The sequence below is a fragment of the Podarcis raffonei genome, chromosome 1 (genome assembly GCF_027172205.1).
Source record: "Podarcis raffonei isolate rPodRaf1 chromosome 1, rPodRaf1.pri, whole genome shotgun sequence".
Classification (NCBI taxonomy): Eukaryota; Metazoa; Chordata; class Lepidosauria; order Squamata; family Lacertidae; genus Podarcis; species Podarcis raffonei.
Window position 1 is genome coordinate 114,122,196 of NC_070602.1, and position 21,571 is coordinate 114,143,766.

The following is a 21,571-nucleotide window of genomic DNA, read 5'->3' on the forward strand; positions in this document are numbered from 1 at the left end:
TTTGGGGGGGGGAATCCCTTTATAGCATGATTATCTATAAGGATTCCAATCAAATAAAATGTGTTGCCTTTTTTCATTATTTATAGATCCACCGGGACCTCCTTCCAACCCACGAGTAACTGATACAACAAAGACAACTGCTAGCCTAGCATGGGGTAAACCTCACTATGATGGCGGACTTGATATAATCGGCTATATTGTGGAGCACCAAAAAGAAGGAGAAGACACATGGGTGAAAGATACCACGGGGACTGCTCTAAGAATCACAGAATTTGTGGTTGCTAATCTCCAGCCAGGAGCCAAATACAATTTTAGAATTATTGCCCTCAATGCTGCTGGCGCTGGTGAACCAGCAACGATAAAAGATGTTGAAATCAGGGAACGTGAAGTAGCTCCTGATTTTGAATTAGACGCCGAGCTGAGGAAAACTCTTGTTGTTAGAGCTGGACTGACCATTCGGGTATTTGTTCCAATTAAAGGGCGCCCAGTTCCTGAAATCACATGGACCAAGGATGATATTTCACTTAAAGGACGTGCCAGTATTGAAAATACAGACTCTTTCACACTTCTCATTGTCACAGAATGCAATAGATATGATGCAGGAAAGTATGTCATGACCCTTGAAAATGCTGCTGGCAAGAAGACTGGTTTTGTAAATGTAAAAGTCTTGGATACACCAGGGCCACCAATAAATCTCAAGCCCAGAGACATATCTAAAGATACCATCACCCTACAATGGGATATGCCTCTAATTGATGGTGGTTCACGCATAACAAATTATATAGTTGAAAAACGTGAGTCAACACGAAAGGCATATTCAACCATCACAACAAAGTGCCCAAAATGTTCACTTAGGATTCCTAATTTGGCTGAAGGGTGTGAATATTACTTCAGAGTATTTGCTGAAAACGAATTTGGAATTGGTGAACCTGCCGAAACTGCTGAACCTGTAAGAGCGTCAGAGGCACCATCACCACCAGAGAGCCTTAATATCATGGATATCACAAGGAAGACAGTCAGCCTTGCTTGGCCAAAGCCCGAACATGATGGTGGTAGCAAGATTACTGGCTATGTTATTGAAGCCCAGAAAAAAGGTTCAACTCAGTGGACACATATCACAACTGTGAAAACATTAGAATGTGTGGTAAAGAATCTGACTGAAAATGAAGAATATACTTTCCAGGTTATGGCAGTTAATAGTGCTGGAAGAAGTGATCCAAGAGAAAGCAGACCAGTTGTCGTTAAAGAGCAAATGATGCTTCCAGAATTTGATTTGCGTGGCATTTACCAGAAAACAGTAATTGCCAGAGCTGGTGACAATATCAAAGTTGAAATACCTGTGCTTGGTCGCCCAAGGCCAACTATTACTTGGAAAAAAGAAGACCAGTTAATTAAACAAACTCAAAGAGTAAACTTTGAACATACTGCTTCTGCAGCCATCTTGACCATTAATGAATGCACTAGAAACGATAGCGGCAGATACCCAATCTCAGCTAAAAATATTGTTGGTGAAGTTAGCGATGTTATAACTATACAGGTGCATGATGTTCCTGGACCTCCCACAGGGCCAATCAAATTTGAAGAAGTTTCATCCGACTATGTCACCTTCTCATGGGAACCTCCACTGAATGATGGAGGGGTACCAATAAGTAACTATGTTGTAGAAATGCGTAAAACCGACAGTACTGCATGGGCTGAGTTAGCAACTACTGTTATACGTACTACTTTTAAAGCTGCTCGCCTCACTACTGGGACAGAGTACCAATTCCGTGTTAAAGCTCAGAACAGATATGGTTCAGGACCATCTATCAGTTCAGAGAATGTAATTGCTAACTATCCTTTTAAAGTTCCTGGTCCTCCAGGCACTCCTCAAGTGATTGCAGTCACAAAAGATGCAATTAGCATTAGCTGGCATGAGCCTTTGACAGATGGAGGAAGCCCCATTTTGGGATATCACGTTGAGCAAAAAGAACGAAATAGCATTCTTTGGCAGACCGTAAGTAAAGCTTTGATATCAGTAAATACCTTCAAATCAAGTGGTCTTACATCTGGCCTTGCCTATGAATTCCGAGTCATAGCAGAAAATATGGCAGGCAAGAGTAAACCAAGCAAGCCATCTGAGCCAGCATTGGCCCTGGACCCTATTGATCCTCCTGGGAAGCCAGTTCCTCTCAATATTACAAGACATGCAGTAGCACTTAAGTGGAAAAAACCTGAATATAATGGAGGTTTTAAGATAACTGGCTATACTGTTGAAAAAAGAGATCTTCCTAATGGCCGATGGCTAAAGGCTAACTTCGGCAATATACTAGAAACTGAGTTCACTGTTAGTGGTCTCACAGAAGATGCTGCTTATGAATTCCGTGTGATTGCTAGAAACGCGGCTGGTGCTGTTAGCCACCCATCCGAACCATCAGATGCAATAACGTGCAGAGATGAGATTGAAGCACCAAGGATAATGGTTGATGCTAAATACAAAGACACTTTGATATTAAAAGCAGGTGAAATTTTCAAACTTGAAGCTGACGTTTCAGGTCGCCCTCCACCAACTCTGACATGGACGAAAGAAGGAAAGGAGCTTGAAGACACAGCAAAATTAGAAATTAAAATAGCTGATTTCTCAACTGTTCTTCATAATAAGGACTCTATAAGAAGAGATGGAGGTGCCTACACACTTACAGCCTCCAATCCAGGTGGCTTTGCAAAACATATTTTCAATGTCAAAGTACTAGACAGACCTGGTCCTCCAGAAGGGCCTTTGGCTGTGTCTGATGTTACCATAGAAAAATGTGTCCTGTCATGGTTACCACCTTTGGATGATGGAGGCGCAAGTATTGACCATTATGTTGTTGAGAAACGTGAGACTAGCAGATTGGCATGGACAACTGTAGCCACAGAAGTTCCAGTAACAAAATTAAAGGTCACAAAGCTATTGAAAGGCAATGAATATATCTTCCGTGTTATGGCTGTTAACAAATATGGCCTTGGCGAAGCCCTGGAATCAGAGCCTGTTCTTGCAGTAAATCCTTATGTAGTACCTGATCCACCGAAGACACCTGAAGTTACAGCTGCAACCAAAGATTCTATGATTGTGTGCTGGGGACACCCTGATTCTGATGGTGGAAGTCCTATAATCAATTATATTGTAGAACGTCGTGACAGGGCTGGATTACGCTGGGTGAAATGTAACAAGCGGGTTGTCACAGATTTGCGCTATAAAGTATCTGGACTCACAGAAGGTCATGAATATGAATACCGAGTGAAAGCTGAAAATGCTGCTGGTGTAAGTGAACCAAGTCTAAGCAGTCCATTCTACAAAGCTGCTGATACTGTATTTAAGCCAGGTCCACCAGGTAATCCTCGTGTATTAGACACAAGCAAGTCCTCAATTACAATTGCTTGGAATAAGCCAATATATGATGGTGGCTCAGAAATCACAGGCTACATGGTTGAAACAGCATTACCTGACGAAGATGAGTGGAAAATTGTAACTCCACCAGCAGGGCTGAAGGCAACTTCCTTTACCATCACTAATCTAAAAGAAAACCAGGAATATAAAATCAGAATATATGCTATGAACTCTGAAGGCATTGGAGAGCCTGCTCTTGTTCCTGGGACACCAAAAGCTGAAGAAAGGGTACTGCCTCCTGAGATTGAACTTGATGCAGACCTACGTAAAGTTGTGACTCTCAGAGCTTGCTGTACTTTAAGACTCTTCGTCCCAATTAAAGGAAGACCAGCGCCTGAAGTGAAATGGTCAAGAGAACATGGAGAGTCTTTAGACAAAGCCGCTATTGAATCCACAAGCTCTTATACACTACTTACAGTTGGAAATGTGAATAGATTTGACAGTGGCAAATATATACTGACTGTAGAAAACAGCTCAGGCAGTAAATCAGCATTTGTAATTGTAAGGGTTCTTGATACACCTGGCGCCCCACAGAATCTGAAGATAAAAGAGGTTACAAAGTCATCTGTGACTCTCACGTGGGACCCTCCCCTCATAGATGGTGGCTCTAAAATTAAAAATTATATTATTGAAAAACGTGAGGCAACAAGAAAAGCATATTCAACAGTTATGGCCAATTGCCATAAGACCAGCTGGAAAGTGGACAATCTACAGGAAGGTTGCAACTATTATTTCAGAGTTCTAGCTGAAAATGAATATGGAATAGGGCTTCCTGTTGAAACATCAGACTCTATTAAGGCATCTGAAAGGCCTCTTCCTCCAGGAAAAATAACTATATTAGATGTGACACGAAAGAGTGTATCTTTGTCTTGGGAAAAACCTGAACATGATGGAGGAAGCAGAATTTTGGGCTACATTGTAGAAATGCAAAGCAAAGGCAGTGAGAAATGGGCCACATGCACTACTGTAAAAGTTACTGAAGCAGTTATAACTGGACTGATCCAGGGTGAAGAATATTCTTTCCGTGTTTCAGCTCAGAATGAAAAAGGAATCAGTGATCCTCGACAATTGAGTGTACCAGTTATTGCGAAAGATCTTGTGATACCACCAGCCTTCAAACTGTTATTCACTACCTTCAGTGTACTAGCAGGTGAAGACTTAAAGGTTGATGTTCCATTTGTTGGTCGACCCAAGCCGTCTGTAACATGGCTCAAAGATGATGTGCCACTGAGACAAACTACTAGAGTAAACGAAGAAAATACAGACAACAACACTTTGCTAACAATAAAAGAAGCATGTAGAGAAGATGTTGGACAATATTTAGTAAAACTTTCTAACTCTGCTGGGGAAGCTACTGAAATTCTTAACATTGTTGTCCTTGACAAGCCAGGACCTCCAACTGGACCAGTGAAGATTGAAGACGTAACTGCAGACAATATTACCATTTCCTGGGGACCACCCAAATATGATGGTGGCAGTTCTATCAACAATTATATTGTGGAAAAACGAGACACCTCCACTACTGCTTGGCAGATTGTTTCAGCTACCGTTGCCCGAACAACTCTAAAAGCAGCTAGATTAAAAACTGGAAGTGAATATCAATTCAGAATTGCTGCTGAAAACAGATATGGAAAGAGTACATATCTCACATCAGAGTCTGTGGTAGCCCAGTATCCATACAAACTACCTGGGCCTCCTGGAACTCCTTTTGTACCAAAAGTCTCCAGGGATAGTATGGTTGTACACTGGAATGAACCAGTCAATGATGGTGGCAGCAAGATTATTGGTTATCATTTGGAGCGCAAGGAAAGAAACAGCATACTCTGGGTTAAATTGAACAAAGCGGCAATTCCTGACACTAACTTTAAAACAACTGGACTCGAGGAAGGCCTTGAATATGAATTCAGAGTTTATGCAGAAAATATAGTTGGTATCGGAAAAGCAAGTAAAGGTTCAGAATGCTACAAAGCTTATGATCCTTGTGATCCTCCTGGTCGTCCAGAGCCTATCATTGTCACAAGGAACTCTGTTACTCTTCAGTGGAAGAAACCAGCATATGATGGCGGAAGCAAGATCACCGGCTACATAGTTGAGAAGAAGGAGCTACCTGAAGGCCGCTGGATGAAAGCAAGCTTTACGAATGTTATTGAGACCCAGTTTGCAGTAACTGGCCTAGTTGAAGACCAAAGGTATGAGTTCCGTGTCATTGCGCGCAACGCTGCAGGCGTTTTCAGTGAGCCATCTGAAAGCTCGGGGGCAGTCACAGCAAGAGATGAAGTAGAGCCACCTCGCATAAGTATGGACCCCAAATTTAAAGAAACCCTTGTACTGCATGCTGGCGAATCGTTCAAGATTGACGCAGACGTTCACGGTAAGCCGCTGCCTTCTATTCAGTGGCTAAAAGGCGACAAGGAACTAGTGAATACTGCACGCTTGGATATAAAAACCACAGACTTTGCCACAAGCCTAAGCGTCAAAGAAGCCATTCGCGTTGACAGTGGGCATTATGTATTGCTGGCCAAGAATGCTGCAGGTGAAAAGACAGCTTCCGTTCATGTTAAGGTTCTGGACAAACCTGGCCCACCTGAAGGTCCGGTTGTTGTAACAGGTGTTACTGCTGAAAAGTGTTACCTGGCATGGAAACCCCCATTGCAAGATGGTGGTAGTGACATTTCACATTATGTAATTGAAAGAAGAGAAACAAGCCGCTTAGTCTGGACTTTAGTTGATGGCAATGTACAAACCCTTAGTTACAAAGTTACTAAACTTTTGGAAGGCAACGAATATATCTTCCGCATCATGGCTGTAAACAAATATGGGGTTGGGGAGCCTCTTGAATCTGAGCCTGTAATGGCTAAAAATCCATTTGTAGTGCCACTTCCACCAAAAGCCCCAGAGGTCTCGGCTGTTACCAAGGATTCTATGATTGTCGTATGGGAAAGACCACCCTCTGATGGCGGCAGTGAAATTTTGGGTTATGTACTAGAAAAACGTGATAAAGAAGGCATTCGGTGGACAAGATGTAACAAGCGTTTGATAAGTGAACTTCGATACAGAGTTACTGGACTTATAGAAAATCATAATTATGAATACAGAGTCTCGGCTGAAAATGCAGCTGGCCTCAGTGAGCCAAGCCTACCTTCTGTTTATCATAAGGCTTGTGACCCTATATACAAACCAGGTCCTCCCAACAATCCTAAAGCAATAGATGTTACAAGATCTTCGGTTTTCCTCTCCTGGAGTAAGCCAATCTATGATGGTGGCTCAGAAATCCAAGGATACATTGTTGAAAAATGTGATGTGAGTGTTGGGGACTGGGCAATTTGTACACCACCAACTGGAATTAAGAAAACAAATATGGAAGTAGAAAAATTGCAGGAGAAGCATGAATATAAATTCCGCATTTGTGCTGTTAACAAAGCAGGAGTAGGAGAGCATGCCGATGTTCCTGGAACTATTGTGGTCGAAGAAAAGCTGGAAGCTCCAGACCTTGATCTTGACTTGGAACTGAGGAAGGTTATCAATGTAAGAGCTGGTGGCTCCTTAAGATTATTTGTTCCAATCAGAGGACGCCCAACACCCGAAGTAAAATGGAGCAAGGTGGATGGTGACATCAGAGAGGCAGCTGTTATTGACAGCACTAGCAGCTTCACCTCGCTGGTTCTCGACAACGTTAACAGATTTGATTCTGGAAAATACACTCTTACTTTAGAAAACAGTGGTGGAACTAAGTCTGCCTTCGTCAGTGTAAGAGTCCTAGATACCCCAGGCCCCCCAGTGAACCTGAAAATTAAGGAAATCACCAAAGACTCAGTGTCACTTGCCTGGGAACCTCCTTCGATAGACGGTGGAGCTAAAATTAAAAATTATATAATAGAAAAACGTGAAGCCACAAGGAAAGCCTATGCTGCTGTTGTAACAAACTGCCACAAGACATCGTGGAAAGTGGCTCAACTTCAGGAGGGCTGCTATTATTACTTCAGAGTTTGCGCAGAGAATGAATTTGGAATTGGCCTGCCTGCAGAAACAAGTGACCCAGTTAAAGTTGCTGAAGTTCCTCAACCTCCAGGAAAGATAACAGTGGACGATGTGACAAGAAACAGCGTTTCATTAAGCTGGGCTAAGCCTGAACATGATGGTGGAAGCAAAATTTTGCAATACATAGTGGAAATGCAAGTTAAGGGCAGTGAAAAATGGTCAGAATGTACGCGTGTGAAAGTTCTTGAAGCACTTGTTACTAACTTATCTCAAGGACAAGATTATCTCTTCAGGGTAATGGCTGTAAATGAAAAGGGTAGGAGTGATCCACGGTCCCTTGCTGTTCCAATAACAGCCAAAGATTTAGTTATTGAACCAGATGTACGACCAGCATTCCACAGTTACAGTATACAAGTGGGACAAGACCTAAAGGTGGAAATACCAATATCTGGTCGACCTACACCTACTATTACTTGGACCAAAGATGGCATGCCATTAAAACAGACAACTAGAGTTAATGTCATCGATTCACCTAAACTTACTGTGCTGAGTATTAAAGAGGTCACTAAAGAAGACAGTGGGGCGTATGAAATTGCAGTTGCTAATGTTGTTGGACAGAAATCTGCAGCTGTTGAAATTATAACACTAGACAAGCCTGATCCTCCAAAAGGCCCTGTTAAATTTGATGAAATTAGTGCTGAAAGTATTACATTGTCATGGAACCCTCCACTATACACAGGTGGCTGCCAAATCACTAACTACATTGTTCATAAGAGAGATACAACCACCACCGTATGGGAAACAGTTTCAGCTACCGTTGCAAGAACCACTCTCAAGGTGATGAAGCTCAAAACTGGATCAGAATATCAGTTTAGAATATTTGCTGAAAATAGATACGGGCAGAGCTTTGCCCTGGAGTCTGACACGGTTGTTGCTCAGTATCCCTATAAAGAACCAGGTCCTCCTGGCACACCTTTTGTGACAACAGTTACAAAGGACTCTATGGTTGTGCAATGGCATGAACCAGTAAATGATGGTGGAAGTAAAATTTTAGGTTATCATCTTGAAAGAAAAGAAAGAAACAGCATTTTGTGGACAAAGGTAAACAAGACAGTTATTCAAGACACACATTACAAAACATCTAACCTTGAAGAAGGCATTGAGTATGAATTTAGAGTGGCTGCAGAAAATATTGTTGGTGTTGGCAAAGCAAGCAAAGCTTCTGAGTGTTACGTAGCGCGTGACCCTTGTGATCCTCCAGGATGCCCTGAAGCTATTATTGTTAAAAGAAGTTCAATTACTCTGCAATGGACAAAGCCAGAATATGATGGTGGCAGCAAAATTACAGGCTACGTAGTAGAGAAACGTGATTTGCCTGAAGGTCGTTGGATGAAAGCAAGCTTCACCAATATAACTGAAACTCAGTTTACCGTAACAGGCCTTACTGAAGACCAACGATATGAATTTAGAGTCATTGCAAGGAACGCCGCTGGAGCAGTAAGCAAGCCATCTGATAGTACAGGACCGATAACAGCAAAAGATGAAGTTGAGCTTCCAAGAATATCTATGGATCCCAAATACAAAGATGCAATTGTTGTAAACGCTGGAGAAACATTCAGACTTGAGGCTGATGTCCATGGGAAGCCAATTCCCACTATTCTGTGGCTGAAAGGAGATAAAGTACTTGAAGATACTGCCCGATGTGAAGTAAGGAATACAGACTTTAAGGCCTTGATTACTGTTAAAGATGCCATACGTGTTGATGGCGGGCAATATATTTTGCAGGCCTCTAATGTTGCAGGAACAAAATCAGTACCAATAACAGTAAAAGTACTGGACAGACCAGGACCTCCAGAGAGTATTCAAGTTTCTGGAGTTACTGCTGACAAGTGTTCCTTAACATGGGCGCAACCGATCCATGATGGTGGCAGTGACATTTCTCACTACATAATTGAGAAGAGAGAAACAAGTCGCCTTGCATGGACAGTTGTTGCTTCAGATGCTGTAGCCACAATGCTGAAAGTAACAAAACTTCTGGAAGGAAATGAGTATATCTTCCGCATAATGGCAGTTAATAAATATGGAGTTGGGGAGCCTCTGGAGTCTGCACCAGTATTAATGAAAAATCCATTTGTTGTTCCTGGTCCACCAAAATCCATTGAAGTAACCAACGTTACAAAGGATTCCATGACCGTCTGCTGGCATCGTCCAGATAGTGATGGTGGCAGTGAGATAGTTAACTACATTGTCGAAAAAAGGGACAGAGCTGGTATCAGATGGGTGAAATGTAACAAACGCCGAATTACAGACCTGCGATTAAGAGTCACAGGATTAGCAGAAGATCATGAGTATGAATTTAGAGTATCCGCTGAAAATGCTGCTGGAGTTGGTGAGCCAAGCCAAATCACTCCCTTTTGGAAAGCATGTGACCCTATGTTCAAACCTGGCCCACCCACTAATGCCCATGCTGTGGATACTACCAAGAATTCAATTACAGTAGCATGGGGTAAGCCTATTTATGATGGCGGCAGTGAAATCCTGGGATATATTGTAGAAATCTGCAAAGCGGATGAAGAAGAATGGACAATAGTTACCCCACAGACTGGTCTGAGAGTCAATCGCTTTGAGATCAAGAAACTCATTGAACATCAAGAATACAAACTTAGAGTTTGTGCTCTTAACAAAATTGGAGTAGGTGAAGCTGCAGCAGTTCCTGGCACAGTTAAACCAGAAGATAAACTTGAGCCACCTGAACTTGACATTGACTCAGAATTAAGGAAGGGAATTGTGGTTAGAGCTGGTGGATCTGTCAGGATAAACATACCTTTCAAAGGACGCCCAACTCCTGAAATCATGTGGTCTCGAGAAGAAGGAGAATTTACAGATAAGGTTCAAATTGAAAAGGGCCTGAATTACACACAGTTATCCATTGATTACTGTGATAGAAATGATGCTGGAAAATATATCCTTAAACTGGAGAACAGCAGTGGCTCTAAGTCTGCATTTGTCACAGTTAAAGTACTTGACACACCGGGACCACCGCAAAATTTAGTAGTCAAAGAAATAAGGAAAAATTATGCTGTACTAACATGGGAGCCTCCAGCTAATGATGGTGGGGCAAAGATAAAGAACTATGTAATTGATAAACGCGAATCAACCAGAAAAGCATATGCAAATGTCAGCGCAAAGTGCAGCAAAACAAGTTTTAGAGTTGATAACCTTATTGAAGGGGCAATTTATTATTTCAGAGTAATGGCTGAAAATGAATATGGAATTGGTGTTCCAGTTGAAACTGCAGATGCCTCAAAAGCTTCAGAACCACCTTTGCCTCCTGGAAAAGTGACTCTCACTGATGTGACTCAGAGAAGTGCATCATTTATGTGGGAAAAGCCTGAACATGATGGAGGTAGCAGAATTGTGGGGTACGTTGTTGAAATGCAGCCAAAAGGAACTGATAAATGGAGTGTTGTTACTGAAACCAAAGTCTGTAATGCAGTTGTGTCTGGTTTGAGTTCTGGACATGAATATCAATTCCGTGTCATGGCATACAATGAAAAAGGCAAGAGTGACCCTAGACCACTGGCAGTTCCTGTGATTGCCAAAGATCTGACCATTCAGCCAAATATCAAACTAATGTTCAATACATACACTGTCCAAGCTGGAGAAGACCTTAAAGTAGAAATACCCTTTATAGCTCGACCAAAGCCTACTATCACTTGGGAAAAAGATGGTCAGCCTCTAAGACAGACAACCAGGTTACATGTTGAAGATACACCTACATCAACTACTTTGTATATTAAAGAAAGCAGCAAGGATGATTTCGGTAAATATACTGTGACAGTAACCAACACTGCAGGCACAGCAGCAGAACATCTTAATATCATTGTGCTAGAGAAGCCTGGCCCACCACAAGGACCTGTCCGCTTTGATGAAGTTAGCTCGAATTTTGTTGTTCTGTCATGGGAACCACCAGCATACACAGGTGGCTGTCAAATATCCAATTACATTGTAGAGAAGCGTGACACTACTACCACTACCTGGCAGATGGTCTCAGCGACTGTTGCAAGAACAACTATTAAAGTAACAAACCTTAAAACGGGTAGTGAATACCAGTTTAGAATTAGTGCTGAAAACCGATACGGAAAGAGCACCGCACTGGATTCTAAGCCGGTTCTTGTTCAATATCCCTACAAAGAACCAGGTCCACCAGGAACACCATTTGTCAGCATCGCTACCAAAGATCATATGATAGTACAATGGAATGAACCAGTTAATGATGGAGGAAGCAAAGTTCTTGGTTATCATCTAGAACGTAAAGATAAAAACAGCATTCTTTGGACAAAATTGAATAAGGCCCTCATTCAGGACACAAAATTTAAATCAGATGGCCTTGAGGAAGGTCTTGAATATGAGTTCAGAGTTGCCGCTGAAAATATTGTTGGCATAGGTAAGGTTAGCAAATCATCTGAACTGTATGTTGCTCGAGATGCTTGTGATCCACCTGGCCGTCCAGATGCCATTGTTATTACAAGAAATTATATAACACTAAAATGGAAAAAACCTGAATATGATGGTGGCAGCAGAATAACTGGATATGTTGTGGAAAAGAGAGAACTTCCTGAAGGTCGTTGGATGAAAGCCAGTTTTACAAATGTAACAGAAACAGAGTTCACAGTAACTGGTCTTGTGGAAGACCAACGATATGAATTCAGAGTAATTGCAAGAAATGCAGCTGGTAGCATAAGTGAACCATCTGAAAGCACAGGACCAATTATTGCCAGAGATGAAATTGAAGCTCCAAGAGCTTCACTGGATCCAAAATACAAAGATGTCATTGTTGTTCATGCTGGAGAAACATTTGCTCTTGAGGCTGACATCCATGGCAAACCCATTCCTGATATTATATGGTCGAAAGATGGAAAAGAATTTGAAGGAGCAACTGCAAGAATGGAAATTAAGTCTACCATTGAGAGAACAACCCTCACAGTCAAAGATTGCATCAGAGTGGATGGAGGCATTTATACACTTAAACTGAGCAATGTTGGTGGCACAAAGTCTATACCAATCACTGTAAAAGTACTTGACAGACCTGGACCTCCAGAAGGTCCTTTGAAAGTTACAGGTGTGACTGCAGAAAAGTGTTATCTGGCATGGGGACCACCTTTACACGATGGTGGCTCTAACATTTCACATTATATTATAGAAAAGAGAGAGACAAGTCGACTTTCATGGACACAAGTGGCATCTGATGTGCAAGCTCTGAACCACAAAGTAACCAGGCTTCTTCCAAACAATGAGTACATTTTCCGTGTAATGGCTGTCAACAAATATGGAATTGGTGAACCACTGGAATCCGAGCCTGTGTTGGCATGTAATCCATACAAACCTCCAGGCCCTCCTTCAATACCTGAAGTTTCTGCAATCACAAAAGATTCTATGATTGTAACCTGGGGTCGTCCAGAGGATAATGGTGGTGCTGAAATTGAAGGGTACATCCTAGAAAAGCGAGACAAAGATGGTATTCGGTGGACCAAGTGCAATAAGAAGAGACTAACAGACTTAAGACTCAGAGTAACTGGACTTACAGATGGCCATTTCTATGAATTTAGGGTTTCTGCTGAAAATGCTGCTGGTGTTGGTGAACCTAGTGAACCATCAGTTTTCTATCGAGCCTGTGATGCAGTGTATCCACCAGGCCCTCCAAGCAATCCAAAGGTGACAGATACCTCCAGATCATCTGTGTCCCTTGCATGGAACAAGCCCATTTACGATGGTGGTGCACCTGTTAAAGGATACATTGTGGAATTTAAAGAAGCTACTGCTGATGAATGGACAACTTGCACACCTCCATCAGGTTTACAAGGAAAGCAATTCACAGTAGAAAAACTTAAAGAGAATAGTGAGTATAATTTCCGCATCTGTGCTATGAACTCTGAAGGAGTTGGAGAACCAGCAACTATACCTGGTAGTGTTGTTGCTGCTGAAAAAATTGAACCTCCTGAAATTGAACTTGATGCAGATCTCAGAAAAGTTGTCACCGTACGTGCTAGTGGCACATTGCGATTGTTTGTCACTATCAAAGGGAGGCCAGAGCCAGAAGTAAAGTGGGAGAAAGCAGAAGGCACTCTGAGCGACAGAGCCCAGATTGAGGCTACCAGTTCATATACAATGTTGGTCATTGATAATGTAAACAGATTTGACAGTGGTAGATATAACCTGACCTTAGAAAACAATAGTGGTAAAAAATCTGCTTTTGTTAACGTGAGAGTGCTTGATACACCAAGTGCACCTGTGAACTTGAACATCAGAGAAGTGAAGAAAGATTCAGTGACATTAGCTTGGGAGCCCCCACTTATTGATGGTGGTGCTAAAATTACAAATTACATCATTGAAAAACGAGAAACCACAAGAAAGGCATATGCCACTATTACAAATAACTGTGCCAAGAATGTCTTCAGAATTGATCAGCTACAGGAAGGATGTAGTTACTACTTCCGTGTCTTGGCGGCAAATGAATATGGAGTTGGTTTGCCAGCAGAAACAACTGAACCAGTTAAGGCTTCTGAACCACCCTATCCACCTGGAAAAGTTACCCTTGTTGATGTTACACGCCACACTGCTACTATTAAATGGGAGAAACCTGAGAGTGATGGTGGCAGTAAAATAACTGGCTATGTAGTAGAAATGCAAACTAAAGGAAGTGAAAAATGGAGCACCTGCACACAAGTTAAAACATTAGAAGCAACAGTATCAGGATTAAGTATGGGAGAAGAATACACTTTCCGAGTATGTGCTGTCAACGAAAAAGGGAAGAGTGATCCAAGACAGCTTGGGGTTCCAGTAGTTGCGAAGGATATTGAAATCCAGCCTTCAGTTGAGCTCCTTTTCAATACTTTCAGTGTTAAAGCTGGTGAAGATCTTAAGATTGATGTGCCCATCAGAGGAAGGCCAGTTCCATCAGTTAGCTGGAAGAAAGATGGACTGCCTTTAAGAGAGACAACAAGGGTAAATGTCCACACATCAAAGACATCAACCTCACTAACAATCAAGGAAGCATTGAAAGAAGATGTAGGGAGTTATGAATTAAATGTTTCAAACAGTGCTGGCTCTACAACAGCTTCCATTACTGTAATTGTACTGGACAAGCCAGGACCTCCAACAGCATTGCATATTGACAATGTCAGCAATGATAATGTAACCATATCTTGGAAACCCCCAGAGTATGATGGTGGGTGTCAAATTAATAATTATATTGTGGAGAAGAGAGAAACAACTACTACAACATGGAGTATAGTGTCTGCGGCAGTTGCACGAACTTCAATAAAAATAATTCGCTTAACCACAGGATCAGAATATCAATTCCGTGTTTCTGCAGAAAATCGCTATGGCAGGAGCACTTTCGTTGAAACTGCACCTGTTGTTGCAGAGTATCCATTTAGTCTTCCTGGACCACCTGGTACTCCCCGAGTAACACACGCAACTAAAGCCTTCATGGTTGTAACCTGGCAAGAGCCAGTTAATGACGGAGGTAGCAGAGTACTTGGTTATCACCTTGAGCGTAAAGAAAGAAGCAGCATCCTTTGGACTAAAGTAAATAAAACCCTTATAAGTGACACACAGATGAAGGTCACAGGCCTTGATGAAGGACTAATGTATGAATATCGTGTGTATGCAGAAAACATTGTAGGAATAGGTAAATGTAGCAAATCATGTGAGCCTGTTGCTGCAAGGGACCCATGTGATCCTCCTGGCCAACCAGAAGTGACTAACATTACAAGAACATGTGTCTCACTCAAATGGACCAAACCAGAATATGATGGTGGTGCTAAGATCACAGGCTATATTATAGAGCGGAAAGAGTTACCAGATGGTCGTTGGCTGAAGTGCAACTTCACCAATGTGCAAGAAACTTTCTTTGATGTAACAGGACTTACTGAAGACCAGCGATACGAATTCCATGTAATTGCAAGGAATGCTGCTGGACTATTTAGTGAACCATCTGAATCAACTGGGCCAGTGACTGTAAAGGATGATGTTGAGGCTCCAAGAATTATGATGGATGTCAAATTCAGGGATGTTGTTGTTGTTAAAGCTGGAGAGATCTTGAAAATCAATGCCGATATTGCAGGGCGACCCTTACCAGTAGTTTCATGGACAAAGGATGGCAAAGACATTGAAGAGAAAGCAAGAGTTGAAATTGTTTCAACTGATAGCACTACTGCAATAACTGTCAAAGACTGCATTCGACGTGATTCAGGGCAATATGTGCTAACATTACAAAATGTTGCTGGAGTTAGATCATTGGCTGTCAATTGCAAAGTACTTGATAGACCTGGTCCACCAGCAGCCCCACTAGAAATCAAAGGACTTACTGCTGAAAAATGTCATCTGTCATGGGGACCGCCTCAAGAAAATGGAGGTGCAGAGATTGACTATTATATTGTGGAAAAGCGTGAGACCAGTAGAATTGCATGGACTCTTTGTGAAGCAGAGCATCCAACAACATCCTGCAAAGTGACAAAACTACTTAGAGGAAATGAATACATCTTCAGAGTGATGGGGGTTAACAAGTATGGTGTTGGCGAACCTTTGGAAAGTGAAGCTGTCAAGGCCCTTGATCCATTTACTGTTCCAAGCCCACCTACATCTTTAGAGATTACTAGTGTGACAAAGGAGTCCATGACTATTTGCTGGGCAAGACCTGACAGTGATGGAGGTAATGAAATTTCTGGATATGTGATTGAAAGGCGTGAGAAAAACAGCCTGAGGTGGATACGTGTGAACAAAAAGCCAGTTTTTGATCTAAGGGTAAAATCTTCAGGCCTTCGGCAAGGATGTGAATATGAATATCGGGTATTTGCAGAAAACGCTGCAGGTCTTAGTCTTCCTAGTGATACTTCACCACTTATTAAAGCAGAAGATCCTGTTTTCCTTCCATCACCTCCATCTAGGCCTAAGATTGTGGACTCTACAAGGTCACATATAACAATTGGATGGACAAAGCCATTATTTGATGGTGGTGCTCCTGTTACTGGATACACAGTTGAATACAAGCTAACCAGTGAAACTGATTGGTCAACTGCTATTCAAAGCTTAAGAGGTACAGAATACACTGTAATAGGTCTTACATCAGGAGCTGAATATGTTTTCAGAGTAAGGTCTATCAACAAGGTTGGCACTAGTGATCCAAGTGATGTTTCAGAACCTCAGGTGGCAAAAGAAAGGGAAGAAGAGCCTGCATTTGATATTGACAATGAAATGAGAAAGACTTTAGTCGTGAAAGCTGGTGGCTCATTTACAATGACTGTACCTTTCAGAGGAAAGCCTATCCCTAATGTAATGTGGAGCAAGCCAGATACTGACCTTCGTACTCGAGCAAGCATTGATACTTCAGATAACCGCACCTCAATTACTGTTGAAAAAGCAACAAGGAATGACTCTGGAAAGTATACACTAACATTGCAAAATATTGTAAGCACAGCTACTTTGACATTAGTTGTCAAAGTGCTTGACTCACCGGGACCTCCATCTAATATCGTTGTAAAAGATGTCACAAAAGAATCAGCCGTGTTATCTTGGGAAGCTCCTGAGAACGATGGAGGTGCTCCTGTGAAGAACTATTATATTGAAAAACGAGAAGCAAGCAAGAAAGCTTGGGTCACTGTAACCAACAATTGCCATCGTCTTTCCTACAAAGTTACCAATCTGCAAGAAGGTGGAATTTATTACTTCAGAGTCTCTGGAGAAAATGAGTTTGGTGTTGGAGTCCCAACTGAAACAAAGGATGGAGTGAAAATAACAGGTTTGTTCTTTAAAATATGTTCATTATATATGCATGTGAGCGCATGACTATCTACCCATGCATACACATGCACACTAATTGTTCACAGGACTTTAGTCTTAATGTGTAATGCTTATATTACTGTTATTAATTTATTGTAAGGCAGTAATCAAATTTTTAGGTGTCTTGAAAACACCTAATAACTCTAATAATATTTTAATATAGGCATGCAAGATAAAACTTCCCTATTTAGGGAAGTTTTAGAGAAGTTTTTAATGTTTAATGCTGTGCTGTGTTGTGTTTTTAATATCCGATTGGGAGCCGCACAGAGTGGCTGCTAATAAATTAGTATTAGTATTAGTATTATTAAAATGTACTGCTTTCCTGTGGAAAAAACGTGCTTGCTGAATACATTAAAATTAAGTGGAATGCATATGACACATTTGCTCTCGATTCATCTTCTATTTATTCATTTATTGATCATCTTCTCTTTATTTTTCAGAAAAACCAAGTCCACCCGAAAAACTGGGAGTATCAAACGTTACTAAAGATAGTGTATCTCTTGTGTGGCTAAAGCCAGAACATGATGGAGGAAGCAGAGTTGTCGGCTATCTTGTTGAAGCCCTAGAGAAAGGGCAGCAGAAATGGGTCAGATGTGCTGTAGTCAAGACAACTCATCATATTGTCCAGGGTCTCAAGGAGAATGCGGAGTACTTCTTTAGAGTATTTGCTGAAAACCAAGCTGGTCTAAGTGACCCCAAAGAGCTTCTTCATGCCGTTACAGTTAAAGAACAACTAGGTATGTGGAAATGGTGCATTCTCCTTGGAATCACCTCGGTGACACTGATGGCAATTTGGCATCTGCTAAAAACTTTATTCTCCCAGTCCTTTGCTGCATGTTGATACCAGTTGAATCATAATAACATGTCTGTTTTGATCTAAAGTTGACTGGTATTTTACTTATTCTTTAAGTTTTGATGTAATTTTAATGTGTGTGTGTATACTGCCTTGTGATGTTTACATGAAAGGTGGTATAGAAATAGTTTTAATTAATAAATAACGAATAGTTAGCATAGAGCTCATACAAATTCATATGAAAATGCACTTGAAAACTATTGTTTTTAACATTTTGCAAATGTATTTTTTCAGAATCTCCTGAAGTGGACATGAAAGGTTTCCCGAACCACACCGTTTATGTAAGAGCAGGTTCAAACCTAAAGGTAGAGATTCCAATTTCTGGAAGACCATTGCCAAAGGTGACTTTATCCAGGGACGGCATTCCTCTCAAACCAACGATGAGGTTTAACACTGAAACCACAGCTGAAAGTGTCATCGTTAATCTCAAAGAAAGTGTGGCTACTGATTCTGGTAGATATGACATCACAGCTTCCAACTCCAGTGGAACTACTAAATCTTTCCTTAAGATTGTTGTCCTAGACAGACCAGGCCCTCCAGTTGGTCCTGTTGTTGTAAGTGATATCACTGAACAAGGTCTTACCCTTAAGTGGGAGCCACCTCGTTATGATGGCGGAAGTCAAGTTACCAACTACATCGTACTGAAAAGAGAAACAAGCACTGCTGTGTGGTCTGAAGTGTCTGCAACTGTTGCTAGAAACATGATTAAGATCACGAAACTAACAACAGGAGAAGAATATCAATTCCGTATTAAAGCAGAAAATCGCTTTGGCATAAGTGACCATATTGACTCAGCATGTACAACTGTTAAGCTTCCTTACAGTAAGTGACTTTTTGTTTGCTCGTTTTCTGAGTTTTTCAGGCATGTATTTATGATTTATTAACCTGTACTTTATATTCATTTAGCACCCCCTGGACCACCTTCCACACCATGGATCACCAACGTGACTCGAGAAAGCATCGTTGTTGGATGGCATGAACCTGTTTCCAATGGTGGCAGTGCAGTCATTGGCTACCATTTGGAAATGAAGGACAGGAACAGTATTTTATGGAAGAAAGCTAACAAAATGATTATACGCACAACTCACTTCAAGGCCTCCAATATCACCGCCGGTCTCATTTATGAGTTCAGAGTGTATGCAGAAAATGCAGCTGGTATTGGAAAAGCAAGCCATCCATCTGATGCAGTTCTTGCTATAGATGCCTGTGGTATGTAGTCTGTAGTAAAGGATAAGAATCATATTTCAAATAATGAATTTAGTAGAAAATATTTATTTGGTGAGTCATTGTTGAATGAACACATTAATTCCAAATGTTGTTGCTGTTTCATACTGCAGAGCCGCCAAGAACCCTTCGTGTCAAAGATATTTCCAAAACATTTGTCAATCTTTCTTGGACACAGCCAGCTTTTGATGGTGGCAGCAAAATTACTGGATATATTGTTGAGAAACGTGATCTTCCAAATGGAAGATGGACAAAAGCAAGCTTCACCAATGTCATTGAGACTAATTTCACTGTATCGGGATTGACTCAAAACTCCCAATATGAATTCCGTGTTTTTGCTAAGAATGCTGCTGGTTCAATTAGCAATCCATCTGATGTTTTAGGCCCTATAACATGCGTGGATACATATGGTAAGAAATTAATAATGCATAAACACTGATATCCAGTTATATGTTTGAGTTTAAAGTAAATACTGTTAACAGAAATTCTAATTTGAATTCAGGGGCCTTAGCTGGGCAGCACAGTACAGTTTCAAGCTTGCCTTTCACTATCAGAGGATACTAGGAAATTATTATTTGGCACTGAATGCTGCTTTGTTATCAATCTTTCTGAGAATTTCAAAAATGTTAATCTATTTTCTATTCCACTTCTTTTTCATTAAGGTGCACCTGAAATTGATGTACCCCCAGAATATACAGAAGTAGTCAAATACAAAGCAGACACGGCAATTAAACTGAAACTTGGCATCTCAGGAAAGCCTGTGCCTACAATTGAGTGGTTCCACAATGGTAAAGAAATACATACCAGTGCCCAGGTATCTATTGAAAACACCACAGAATTTTCAGCTATACTGATCAAAGAAGCAACTCGTATTAACAGTGGAAGTTACGAACTGAAATTAAAGAATGCCATGGGTTCTGCATCTGCCACCATTAGGGTACAGATACTTGGTATGTTTGGAGCATTTTCATATTGTTTTCTTCTGTCAATTCAACTAGCTGTATCCATTATTGCCTATTTAAAATATATAATTTTCTTGCATATTAAACAGATAAACCAGGACCACCAGGTGGACCTATACATTTCAAAACTGTCACCGCAGAAAAGATTACCCTTATGTGGCAACCGCCAGCAGATGATGGAGGTGCTGCTGTAACACATTACATTGTTGAGAAACGTGAGACAAGCCGTGTGGTATGGTCTGTGGTTTCAGAAAAACTTGAAGAGTGCATTGTCACTACCACAAAAGTCATAAAAGGAAATGAATATATATTCCGTGTACGAGGTGTAAACAAATTTGGTGTTGGTGAACCACTGGAATCTGACACTGTCATAGCTAAAAATGCATTTGGTAAGTTAAAGCAGATGGCCATAAATACCTTTTTTATTATCTCTAGGTGATTACCTATTAGTTTATATTGACCTAATGTTATTTTTGTTTCAATAAAAATGCAGTTACACCTGGACAACCTGGTATACCAGAGGCCTCCATGATAACTAAACAGTCTATGACCATAGTCTGGAGCAGGCCAACTGTAGATGGTGGTAGCGAGATAAATGGATATTACCTTGAGAAACGCGATAAGAAGAGTCTAAGCTGGTTCAAGGTGTCTAAAGAAACCATTCGTGACACCAGGCAGAAAGTGACGGGACTAACAGAAAACAGTGAATATCAGTTCAGAGTTTCTGCTGTGAATGCAGCTGGGCAAGGTCCCTTCTCTGATGCATCAGACTTCTACAAAGCTGAAGATCCTATAGGTAAGAAACCTTTCATTTGATTGTGCAAAAATGCAAAGGTCAAATTATACACATTCTTGAAACTGTGTAAGGGCATATATTGCTCTAAGTTATTGCTATTAGTTGTCAGGGTTGTCAAGTCTCATTTTTGTTACTTGCATTTTGCAGAAAAACCTGGGCCACCTCTTAAGCTAAAAGTTGTGGATACTACAAAGACATCTGTCACACTTAGCTGGACTAAACCAGCCTATGATGGAGGAAGTGCAATTACCAGCTATGCTATTGAAAAGAGAGAAGGGGAAGAAGAAGAATGGACTCTGGTCAGTGCAAGAGGAGAAGTGCGAACCACAGAGTATGTTGTTTCTCACCTTCAGCCAGGAATCAATTACTACTTCCGTGTAGCTGCTATAAATTATGCTGGACAAGGTGAACCCATTGAAATGACAGAAGCTGTACAAGCTAAAGACATACTTGGTATGTAAATTATATTATTATATTTAATATTCAGTATTTTCATCTTTTCCCCA

General features: G+C 41.1%; 1 protein-coding gene across 1 annotated transcript in view; it reads left to right on the top strand.

Annotated features, from left to right (window-relative positions):
- Positions 1-21,571, top strand: part of TTN (titin) — a 292,385-nt gene that overhangs the window by 244,185 nt on the left and 26,629 nt on the right. The window contains exons 238-246 of the mRNA XM_053410245.1: positions 87-17,189; positions 17,671-17,967; positions 18,318-18,905; positions 18,990-19,292; positions 19,421-19,717; positions 19,970-20,257; positions 20,359-20,658; positions 20,763-21,065; positions 21,213-21,518. Of these exons, the coding sequence (XP_053266220.1) occupies positions 87-17,189; positions 17,671-17,967; positions 18,318-18,905; positions 18,990-19,292; positions 19,421-19,717; positions 19,970-20,257; positions 20,359-20,658; positions 20,763-21,065; positions 21,213-21,518 (19,785 nt within the window). The remainder of the gene's footprint in view (positions 1-86; positions 17,190-17,670; positions 17,968-18,317; positions 18,906-18,989; positions 19,293-19,420; positions 19,718-19,969; positions 20,258-20,358; positions 20,659-20,762; positions 21,066-21,212; positions 21,519-21,571) is intronic.